The sequence below is a fragment of the Garra rufa genome, chromosome 1 (assembly GCF_049309525.1).
Source record: "Garra rufa chromosome 1, GarRuf1.0, whole genome shotgun sequence".
In the NCBI taxonomy this organism is placed as follows: domain Eukaryota; kingdom Metazoa; phylum Chordata; class Actinopteri; order Cypriniformes; family Cyprinidae; genus Garra; species Garra rufa.
Genome location: NC_133361.1, coordinates 105,650,731 through 105,663,676, shown reverse-complemented (window position 1 = coordinate 105,663,676; position 12,946 = coordinate 105,650,731). Strand labels below are relative to the sequence as shown.

Below are 12,946 nucleotides of genomic sequence, written 5' to 3'. Positions count from 1 at the left end.
AAAAAAAAGTTTTTTCAAGGTCCCATTCTTGGGCCTATTTTGTTCTCTATATATTTGCTTCCCCTAGGGTCCATCTGTAGGAAGTCTGGCATCTCGTTTCATTTTTATGCAGATGATTCTCAGCTTTATCTGCACTTGAAATAGAAAGATAAAAAGTCCATAGCACCATTTTTGTACTGTCTTGAAGACATTAAACCTGGTTGGCTCTAAAAATGTTTTAAAGCTTAATGAAGAAAAGAAAAGTTGTGGTATTTGGATCCAGGGGTGCTCATGACTCTTCTGAGTTGGATCTTGGTGTTTTAAGATTATATGTGAAGCCCAATGTAAAAAATGTGGGTGTTATTATGGAGTGAAAACTGGATAAAAAGGTTAATTCAGTAATTAAAGCTAGTTGTTTCCAGTTGAAGCAATTATCCAAAGTGAAGTCTTTTCTATCTTTTAGTGAGTATGAAAGAGTTATACATATTTTTAGGTATTAACCAGGCTTCTCACACATTTGCAGTTGGTACAGAATGCTGCTGCTCGTATGTTGACAGGAACACACATGAGAACATATTACACCAATTCTGGCACCTCTCCATTGGCTTCCTGTTCATTTTAGAATCAGTTTTAATTGATTTTGGTTTAAGTGTTTAAATCACTAAATGGACTAGAATATTTTGACTTAATACAGCTATACACTCCAACAAGAGCACTTAGATCCACTGAGCATTTACTTTTGGTTGTTCCTGCCACAAGGTTAAAAACCGGGGGAACTTGTCTTAAAACTCATCTTTACACTTTGGCTTTTAACACAGTATGAGTGTTTAGATTTTATGATTGTGTTGGACTCTTGTCTGTTTTACAGTGGTGTGAAAAAAGTGTTGTTCTTTTAATGAAGGGAAAACAAAATCCAATCCCACATGTCCCTGTGTGTGGAAAAGTGTTAAAACATAACTGTGTTTTATCACACCTGAGTTCAGTTTCTCTGGCCACACCCAGGCCTGAATCACACCTGTTCGCAATCAACAAATCATAAATACGACCTGCCTGACTTAAGTAGACCAAAAGGTCCTCAAAAGCTACACATTTTGAGATCCAAAGAAATTCAGGAACAAATGAAAATGAAAGTAATTTAGACCAGTCAGTCTGGAAAAGATTATAAAGCCATTTCTAAAGCTTTGGGACTCCAGCGAGCCATTATCCACAAATGGCGAAAACATGGAACAGTGGTGAAACTTCCCAGGAGTGGCCGGCCGACCAGAATTACCCCAAGAGCGCAGCGATGACTCATCCAAGAGATCACAAAAGACCCCACAACAAAATCAACTGCTTGAAAGAGACTGGGCAAAAATGGCCTGCATGGCAGAGTTCCAAGACAAAAACCACTGCTGAGCAAAAAGAACATAAAGGCTTGTCTCAGTTTTGCCAGAACACGTCTTGATGATCCCCAAGACTTTTGGGAAAATACTCTGTTGAGGGACCGACGAGACAAAAGTTTAACTTTTTGGAAGGTGTGTGTCCTATTACATCTGGCGTAAAAGTAACACAGCATTTCAGAAAAAGAACATCATACCAACTGTAAAATATGGTGGTGGTAGTGTGATGGTCTGGGCTGTTTTGCTGCTTCTAGACCTGGGGTACGTTTCCCAAAAGCATCGTTAGCTAACTATGATCGTTATATTGGAAACGACAGAACTTTTGGGAAACGCACCCCTGGACGACTTGCTGTGATAAATGGAACCATGAATTCTGCTGTCTACCAGTAAATCCTGAAGGACAATGTCCGGCCATCTGTTCGTGACCTCATTGCAAGTTATCACAAACGCTTGATTGCAGTTGTTGCTGCTAAGGGTGGCCCAAACAGTTAAGCTTAGGGGGCAAACACTTTTTCACAGAGGGCCATGTGGGTTTTGATTTCCCTACATAATAAAAAAAGCTTCATTAAAAAACTATGTTGTGTTTACTTTGGTTATCTTTGATTAATATTTACATTTGTTTGATGATCTGAAACATTAAAGTGTGATACATGCAAAAAAAGAAGATAAATAAAAAATCAGGAAGGGGGCCAACACTTTTCCACACCACTGTATGTGTTTATTGTTTTAAATTTAGTATGCTTGTACAGCACTTTAATAAACACTTGTTGTTTTTAAAAGTAATTTAAATTAAATAAATAAACTTTGACATTGACCTTAGTGCTGGGGGTAAACGATTATTCTGGCGATTATTTTATCGAATAGTCGACTATTCTAATGACTAATTAGATGATTTATCTTTTTTTTTTTTTTTTTTTACATAGTTAGAAGTTTCCTCCTAAAAGATGCTCCCAAATGGAAGTTGTGCTGGTGTGGTATGCTAGCTCCATCTTGCAAAGACTGCATATAACTATACCGTTACGTTTCTGGCTGTGTTTAAAATATTCCCACACCTTTGAGGTAGGACGGCGAGTTGTTTTCTGATGACAAGGCTTGACATTAAGTTTTGACATGTGCTTTTCCTTCGGACAAGTAAATCAGACATTCACTTGTCCGAGTAAAAAAATTACTTGTCCAAGGCAAAAAAGAGCCTTTTTTTGCCGTAAATTAATCTTTTCTGAAGCAACAGTCTCATCACTGCTCTATAAGGTCTTACTTTAATCAGAATATTTGTGATATTTGCCTTAAATTGATTCTAGGAAACTTTTTTACTTTATTTATCTAACCTTACTAAATGTGTCATCATTTATATTAAATTCTGAAATTGTATCAATACATTCAATTAGAATAACTAGACTCTGTATGGTTACCATTCAGATTAAATCCGTATCAACAAACTCCATCTTTCCACTGCACAGGAAAAACCCAGCCTGTATCGAAAATGCAAATGTATTTACTTAGACTGTTTAATGAAGATAAAAGGTTCCGAAAAATGCATTTACACAGTAAAACTGCAAATACATAAATAATGTTATAAGATTAATGTTGTACTTTTTTAACATATAAAATGTTGAAAAAATGCATTACTTTTAAATATGAAACGAACCACCAATAGGTGGCAGTAAGTCACTGTCTTAAGAAATGAATCACGGATTCAACCAGTTCGTTCACTGACTCACCTCATTCATTAAATGCTAAATCATTCAGTATTGAAACACCGCTGTGTGTTTGTCAGTTTTGCGACAGTTCTGCTGCTTATTTCGTTAACAAAAACAGTCAGTGATTTGTCTAAAAATGTAAGTCAGTTAATATTAGTTAATATTAAATACTAGTTTATTGAACTATTGTTGTATAAAATCAATGTCACGTTTGCAATTGTAATGTTGCTTACCTATATAATATGTTATACAATATTTATCTTTTTTTCTACCGCAGTATGTTTGTTTCTTTGTGTATGCTGTAATGCCTATTAGTTTTAAAATTTCCGTGAGTCAGATAGGCTGCACGAGCTTGATCCTTGATACTGTCCATCTTCAGTCACCGTTTACACTGTAATTAATACACTCAGAATCATTCTCACCAAAGTTTCGGTGCTACGCTAGTTACGCTAGTCGAGCCCTGTTTCTGATGACATGTATTGCTTGGGAGTGCAGGCTGCTGAACCTGAGAAGTGGACGGAGTTTCGTTATCCATGCTGCTTTGTTTTGGTCGCCCACATGCGTCTGGTGAGTGGGCGTGATGTGTCGACTACTGGATGTGACGTCGACGTTTTTTTAGAACCGAGTCGTCGACGTCATCGACGCGTCGCTGCAGGCCTAATTGACCTAGCAGGTCAGTGTAACAGCCTGTTTTTTGATTGGCTAACATAATTGCCCCATTAATAAAACCTCAGAAAGAATTGTGTGATGAATTTTTCATCTGACGGTTGAGTGGGAGGTTTATCCCCTTTTTTTAGGGGATTTTATTCCCTAGGAGACAAAAATGGTACAGAAAAATTGAGATCAGTCTGTATATAGAATATATATATATATATATAGATCCTAAACTCTGTCATTAGATTTTCTAGGTTTTTTATAAATTGTATAACGGCCAGCCTAAACTCTGTAGGGTACCGGCTGAGCAGGATCAGGTTTGGACACCCTGGTATAGGATCTAGCATACATGCATTACATATCTACATGTTTTGATGTTAATTGTTTTGTGCCATTAAACTAAGGTTAACTTTTATTCCTTTTTTCCCACCTTAGACCTAACAGCACTGAAAGAGGAGAGAGAAGTACTGAATGAAACTGAAGAGAAAAATCAGTTTGAGAATCTTCATGCTTTTGTGTCTGGAGAAAAATCTTTTTGTTCAGAGTCTGAAAAGACTTCTTCACAAAAAAGAGCTCAAACTACAAACCTTGAAGTCCACCAGAAAATTCACACTACAGAGAACCCTTTTACCTGCCAACAGTGTGGAAAGAATTTCACTCGAAAAGGATGCCTTAACAGACACATAAGACTTCACACTGGAGAGAAGCCTTACACCTGCCAACATTGTGGAAAGAGTTTCGCTCGAAGTGGAAATCTTAAAGTCCACCAGAAAATTCACACTAAGGAGAACCCTTTTACCTGCCAACAATGTGGAAAGAGTTTCACTCAAAAAGGAAACCTTACCACACACATGAGAATTCACACTGGAAAGAAGCTTCACACATGCCAACAGTGTGGAAAGAGTTTTACTCAAAAAGGACACCTTAACACACACATGATAATTCACACTGGAGAGAAGCCTTACACCTGCAAACAGTGTGGAAAGAGTTTCAATCAAAGTGGAAACCTTGAAGTCCACCAGAAAATTCACACCATGGAGAGCCCTTTTACCTGCCAGTGGTGTGGAAAGAGTTTTAAACTAAAAGGAAGCCTTAACATTCACATTAGAGTCCACACTGGAGAGAAGCCTTACTCATGCAAACAGTGTGGAAAGAGTTTCAATGAAAAAGGAGCCCTTAACAAGCACATGAGAGTTCATACTGGAGAGAGGCCTCACACATGCAAACAGTGTGGACACTGTTTCAGTCAAAAAGGAAGCCTTGACAGGCACATGAAAATTCATAATAGAGAGAAGCCTAACAGATCCCCTTAGTGTAGAGTGAGTTTCAAACTAAATGTATAGAATGGAACTTTCTAATTATGTTTCTCATTATGTTTTGTCCATAGTACACTTTAAGCTCAGTCCAACACAATATAGCTAGTTGACTCGGTTATGCATAAAAGCGCAAGGAATAATATTGATAATGGACAATGTGTTCGCTCTGTCTACAGTGTAAGAACTTCACATTGGTATATCATGAATTGAAAAGAGATCTCACAGGAAGTGCAGTTTTTTGGTTGAAGCACAATAAAGGACATTGTTAGCATTTTTAACATCACCGTTTCAGGTTACAACTACAACCCTTGTTCCCTGAGAAAGGGAAGGAGACACGAGGACATACAGAGGGAGGCTCCACCTTGGGCTCTGTTCATCATCCTCCTCCCGGATGTCCATTCTCCTCCTTCTGTTGTTCCATCAGTGCAAGGATGCGCCTTCCAGAAGGGGGACGATATGCCAGGAATATGGACCTGTTTTCGTTTCTGTGTGCCCTTTTTTGGTTGCGTTCCTTTCCTTTAGTCCAGTTAGTCATTCTGTGCACCTGTGTTCCCCAGTTACCCCTTATATTAAAATCAAAGTCTGTGCATTCTGTCTCTGTTGGGTCTCAATTGTCCAAATACATCTGTCTTCCCTATTTCCTTGTGTGGATTACCCTGTGTCTTTGGACTATAATAAACTCTGTTCCTTTGATCTACGTTTCTGTCGTTCCTCCCAGCACAGTATCGTGACATCAGTGTGTTCAAGTATTGGAGCAATTTTATTAATCACTGTCACACCCCCAGTCAACCACAACACACTACACCACATCACATCCAGCATTCAGTGCACTATAGCAATGCAATGGGCCTAGTAATGAGTTCAATTTGTGGTGTCTGAGACAAATTACTACTGCTCATGAAGAACACACTGCCAGATTGACATACACAGAATGATGTCACAATGACAGAGTCATTAGCATAAAAAAGAATTTTTGAAATCTTTGATCTTCAATTGAAGCTTCTGAATGACTCTTGTGCAGATTTAAGCCTCAGATTTCTCTCCTAAACACTCACTCTAGTAAAAGTTTTCTTCCCACTAACAAGGAAGCACTAGGGACCAGAAATAAATTCTAATGTATAAAATCTAATGTAGTCAGCATTTAAAGTGGATCAAAACCTTTAATCAAAGATGTCCTAAAACCAAAACAATACCCATTCTTGTCTTACGACGACTTTAACTTTTTTGATTCCCTTTAAATGTTGACTACTATATTGCAAAAATATATGAATTTTTTTTTTAATAAATTGGAAATCAAGACCTAAAAAATCTAAAATCTAAAAAAATGATATCTAGTGGCACAAGATCTCGGGATTTCCGAGTGGTTCAATTTGGGCCTTGAAAAATAAAAAGAGGAAGCAACCAGATAATAACAAAGTGAAACTTTACAGTGTAATTATAAGTACGTGACAGATTTCACTGCCTGTAAATTTGGGCCTATGTTGACCAGTCATTGGCATGTCTACTCATTTGGCCCTTAGAAGAATAAAGTGCCTTATTAATAAAGGGCAGAATATCTCGTTAACTATGTGCCATACACCAATCGATTCTCCGCAATCACACTTCCCTGTACAACCTCCACTTTAGGCTACCACTTAAATCTCCCTTTGAAATGCTGGATATAACAATTGACAAATAACGATCAAACTAACTTATGCAACATACACAACCAAGGGAACCAACAAAAGGCAAACTTGCTTGTTAAAATTACTAGGGATGCACCGATATGGAAATTTTGGCCGATAACGATAACCCTTTTATATTTGGAGGCCGATAGCCGATAAATATTTTTTTCTGACCATAATTGCAAAAACAACAGGCAAACACATTCAGTGAACAACTGATTTTATTTTTAAATTCTAAGTTCAGAAAAGTTTGAATTGATCTCTGAACTATAGTTACTATTCATTTCTATGGGCAACTTTCTTTTACATAAAATTCATTGCTTGACAAAAAAAAAAAAAAAAAAAAAAACTTAAACATTTGCAATATATAAATAAAATGTTAATTCTGATACAGCAGGACTTCAGGGCTCACAGAATTTCAAAATCTCTGGTAGCCCTTCGGCAGGTACTCTTCAGATTTTGGTAGCCCGAAAATTATTTTAACTTCAATACACAAATATCAAGAAATGAATTTTATTTCACTATTTACAGTGTATCTGCACAATTTTTAAATATCAATTTAAGGCAATGTTTGACCCTTGTAAAGAGCTGCACAAGTAAAATAAACAGTATGAGTGTGGTTGGACGATGTACGGAAATATTAAGACTTCAGATTTCAGCCTTTATACCATTAAAAGGGATTAATCAAGTATATAATGTATTATATTTATTTAAAACATAAATATAACTGTCTTAATTGTTTAGATTTTTAGAAAGCACATTAACTTCTTTCACATTTACAGCTCTGTATGTTTGCTGCATAAAAACATTGGTCGATATTTGTAATAATCTGACTAAAAACAGCTAAAAATTTGGACGTGCAAATGAATTCTTTGTCACACTTTAGGAGCACTGAAATATTAGGGTTTCCCTAGTATCGGCTGTACACAACGCAGCATTATCGCTGTTTTATCAGGCATGAAATGAAAATGCAGACGACACGTTTTTGAGGACAGTCGGTTCCCTTCAGATACATTCATATAAAGACATCAGTGCCGTTTTTTGACTTTAAAACGTGCAGCGTGCATATTTATTCAATTACATCATTGCCTCTTAAAAGTTTTATCCAGCCCGATCACGATTCTTGTCTTTCTGTCTCCAAATGTAAGACCTCTTAATATTATAATTAGCCCTCTTCTTTTACTATTTAACCCTTATGCGGTCTTCGGGGTATTTTTTTTTACCCCAAATGGCTTTTGCTAAAAATTAAAAAAAAAAGTTCTCTTTGTCCAAGAGGCATAAGACTTTGTAAAACTGTCAACACTTTCTGGATCTACAAATAAAAAATAAAAAAAAGTTGGAATGATAGCATGATTTTATGTTGGTGTAAAAAAAAAAAAAGTCACACTCATGGTCTTTGGGGTCTCTAAACAAAATGCAATTTTGTAACAAAATAATAGTTTAAAAAAATTAATTTTCCTGTTTATTAATGTTTTGACTCCACATTTGCGGAGTTTCCGGAGGATTTATATTTTTTAAATTTTATATAATTAATAAATATTTTTTATACACAATTTTTTGTATATATACTTTTTATGTAAAATTCACTTTATAAAAGACCCACATGTCTAACTTTCATTCATGGGGATAACATGGATAATTTCACATGGTTTAAGTGTAAGATTTTTGCACATCTTTTGGAAAATCCAGTTTTACAGTTTTTTACGATTGTTTACACTCTAAAATAAAAATTTCCACACAATTTGCAAAGTTCTACTCCAAGGAGCAAAACACCGCCACAGATTTGCACACCATTACACACAATGTCTGCTTCACTCTTTTTGCAAAACATTACACACAGTGATTTGTAAAACTCTACACACATTTCGACACCTTAGACACAGATAAGGATTGTGAGGTTACTTCCTTGTCATTACGAAGCCCCGGATTGCCAATGACCACACTAATGAACAAATTGGATAAACACATCCACAAGGTGTGGAAGCACACGTGCTAATTTGAAAACGCAGCACTCAGGTGTGCTATAAAAGGCAGCAGGTGAGTTCACCTGTATTCATCAAAAATGATGTGGATGAAATCTTATGGCCTGATCCAGCCAGACGGAGAGATGAGGAATAGTTACAGTATTTGTGTTGCTTTTTTTTTCAGAGTCAAACTGTATGTACTTCATGCAGTAATTTTTATTTGTCTACAGATTTTATTTGTTTCATTGATTTCATTGGTTGATTACTGTAACTGATTATGGTAAGAAATACTGTATTTCTAGAATTCAAATAAATACTTGAAATATTCAGTCTGCAGCATCAGTGTTGTGCAGTGCTTGGTAAGTTTATAGTAGGCCTATTTGTGTACATTCTCCCTATATCTCAAACTAATCATGAAGAATGTTGTGGGTTTGTCACTATTTTGTTTTGTCATTGAAATGATCCCTTACATAACAATGTCTGCCCAAAAATATACCACATGCTATTTCCTAAATTAGTTTTTTTTACAAATGTGTTTTTTATTTATCACAGCAGTGTGAAACTGTCTGCAATAGTGTCTGATCATTGAGGACTGTGTTGGTTAAATGAAAACTAATAGCATTTTCACAAATATGTGTATATGTTTTGACTGAAGTGTGTCATTTTGCAAACAATCTAGGAATTCTGCAAATTGAGTGTGGTGTTTGGATAATTGTGATTATATTTTGAAAAAAAGAACCCTTTTTTCAAAATTGTGTGTAAACAATTAAAAAAAAAAAACATTTTACCACTAGATGGCTGCAGTGCTTTATGCTATTTGACCAACTGAAAGATATCTTTTCACAAGTTTTTTTCAGTTGAGATCATATCTACATATTATGAAACACACAGGACACACAGAAATACATTTGTGAGACCATAAAAACTGCTCTATTATAATTTGTAAAAAAAAAAAAAAAACATTTGCTGTATGCATTCTTATGTTCATTTTGTGTACTGCTACTCAATATGTAATATAATTTATTTGTTTCAGTGCAAAATAATGCTGAACTTTGACAAAAAGTTAATTTCATTGTTAGAATTGTGATTTCATAATATGTAGCTTTGAACTCCACTGAAACAATTTATGAAAAGATTTCTTTCTGGTGGGCAAATAGCAAATAGTGGAGCTCTGCAGCCATCTAGTGGTAAAAGTGATTATTATTTTTACTTTTAAAACTGGATTTTCCCAAAGATGGGCAAGAATCTTACACCAAACCATGTGAAATGTGGGTCTTTTATAAAGTGAATTTTACATAAAAAAAAATATTTATCTATTATTTATATATATTTAAAAATATCATTAACCCACTGAAAACTGCTACAAAACTTTATTAAACAAAAATATTTTTTATTTAAACTATTATTTTGGTACAAAATTGCTTTTTGTTAACCGCGGTAAAAAAGGACCCCTAAATTCTCGAGTGTGATTTTAAAAAGAGGACCGCATAAGGGTTAACATATGAACAACTTTTTATGGCCTAAATTTGATATATTTGATTTTTTTTTTTTTTGTCAACTACTGGCCTAAGCCAGTCTTTAAATCTTGAGTCATCCAGCCAGAGGTTCAAAAACTTGCATTTCCCAAAATTTAATTTAATTTGCGCACGCATGATATCGCTCAGGTCCTACCTCTCAACATATAAATAAATCCATGCAAATTTTAGAAGAAAGGCCTGCACTTAACACAAATTGACAATGTATCTAAAAAAAAAATGGTCTCGAAAACTTAATACCTCGTCAGATGACGTTTATTACTTTTTAATGCCCTTAATTTTGGCTAATTTCATTTACTACCTTTTACAAGCCCGCAGACACCCTGGCAAACAAAGTAACTAAATCGCTGTTATGGTCAATCAATCTGTTAATTGGAGGAGCGGAAGTCCTCAGAAATGGCGACCTTTTAACAATTAATTGCGAAGCTCTAATGTAAACACTGCAAAATGTTGCGAGGATATTGATACGTTCTCGCGAAATCTGGTGTCACGAAATCCAGCCACATCCCTAGATGGCATGTCATGACGTGCACAGAATGCGCTTTTGTGTTGTGCGTGTGTGTGTGTGTGTGTGTGTGTATATATATATATATATATATATATATATATATATATATATATATATATATAAATATATTTATATACACACACACACACACATATATATATATATATATATATATATATATTGAGACTTTAAATTTTTTCGGTAGTTACCAGCCCTACTTGTGACACAGAATGGGTTCGCAAATGATTTTTAAATTTTCTTTGATAGAAATAACTCTCTTTACACCAAAGACATTTGTAAGGTTTTTCTCCAGTGTGAGTTCTCATGTGGACTTGAAGGATTTGTTTTTTGGAATATCTCTTTTCACACAGTTCACACGGGAAAGGCTTCTCTCCAGTGTGAGTTCTCATGTGTTCTTTAAGACTTGCGTTGACGACAAAAGCCTTTCCACACTTCAAGCAAATGAAAGGCTTCTCTCCCGTGTGAGTTCTCATGTGGACTGGAACGCTTGATTTTTGAGCAAATCTCTTTCCACACAGTTTACAGGCGAAAGGCTTTACTTTGGTGTGAACTCTCACGTGAACCGTGAGGTGTGCTTGCCTTCTCCAATTCTTTCCACAGTAAAGGCACATGAAAGGCTTTGTTTTTCTGATGTGAGTTTTGACATGTTGCTTGAGCTGTTTCCAGTCTGGGAAAACCATTTTGCATCTTTCACTTTGACATACGATCTTTTTAGAGTGAACTCTCATGTGCTGATAAATGTGTTTTTTGCATCTGAAACTCTTTCCACACTGACCACATATGTAAGGCTCAAGACATTCTTGAGTGGCATTTCCTGAGGAAGTATTTTCAGTCTTTATGGACATCTCTTCTGCTGCATTCATTTCTTGACTCTCCTCTTTCAGTGCCGTCATGTCTAAAATGAAAAAGACAAAGACAAATGAACTCCAGCTCAATAGTACAAACAACAGACATCAAAATAAGTTGAAGAATCAAAGCATTAGAATCTAGAAAATAGAACATTTTTGCTAGATCCTATATTAACCTGAAGGCAGTGTTAATTTCATTAACTAATCATTTGTGTCGAAATTTTTTCAATGAAAATTAAACAAAAACTCGTTTTGAATAACAAAAACTAAGACGGAAATCTATTGACATTTTCCTTAACAAATAAAAACGAGAACAACGTAAAATAAAATGTACCTCCCATAGATGTGGCATTACAAACACCCTAGCATTAGCGTTAACAACCCTGGATAGCACACGCACACCACAGAGATGTCTATTTGACATCTGCATTTACATCTGGAAGATGTATTTTTTAGATTGTTTGCTCATCTGCAATGCGCCTATTGGACCTTTCCTATCAGATGTCAAATAGACGTCTGTTAGATGTCTTTAAGATGTTTACGAATCAGAATGAATGTAAAACTGACAACTTACAGACATCTGCCAGACGTTTGTACACAGCAGATGCTTTCCAGATCAAGAGATCTTTTGTAACTTCATTGAAAGTTGATATAATAAAGTACCCAGATAGCACACGTACGTCTGCAAGTCTGTTAAAGATCTCTTGATCTGGAAAGCAACTGCTGTGTACAAACATCTGGCAGATGTCTGTAAGTTGTCAGTTTTACATTCATTCTGATTCATAAACATCTTAAATACATCTAACAGATGTCTATTTGGCATCTGATAGGAAAGGTCCAATAGGCGCATATGCAGATGAGCAAACTTTGTCTTGCAGATGTAAATGCAGACGTCAAATAGACATCTCTGAGATGTATGTGTGCTATCAGGGAAGGAAATTGAATCATGATACTGTCTACTTTCCTGAGCGTCTTGTACGCTAGCTCCGGGCCATCGGGCAGTCCTCAATGTCGAGCCCTGATTTGCATAGTTGTCAAAATGAATGTCCTGTGAGTGATTTATAATGGATGCTCACCCATAGATGTGGATCTTGTGTTTATGCACATATGAGCACCAGCATCAACAGATGTAGAATATATTTGCTGTATTTTTCATTTGTATGTTTATTTTATAATGGATAAAAACAGTCAGTCCAGTTCAAATGGACAGGTTTAGTGAGTGTTTTTTGTCATCTCCCTGTTGGCAGGTTCACTTACTTAAGAAAAAGTACTCTGAAGTTGTAAAGAATGTCTGAATTAAACAATTCAGGAGCTTTGAATCTGTGTATGTTTATATATATGTTAAAAGCTAGAACCGATCTTTTAAATTCAAAAGTATAGC

The 12,946-nt window shown here is 35.6% G+C and overlaps 1 protein-coding gene across 1 annotated transcript; it reads left to right on the top strand.

Moving 5' to 3' along the window:
- Positions 1-3,529: 3,529 nt before the first annotated feature.
- On the top strand, positions 3,530-5,150 carry LOC141323378 (uncharacterized). The gene is made up of 2 exons (XM_073833475.1): positions 3,530-3,622; positions 4,264-5,150. The coding sequence occupies exons 1-2, from the start codon at positions 3,530-3,532 to the stop codon at positions 5,020-5,022; spliced, it is 852 nt and encodes a 283-aa protein (XP_073689576.1). The 3' UTR covers positions 5,023-5,150.
- Positions 5,151-12,946: the final 7,796 nt, after the last annotated feature.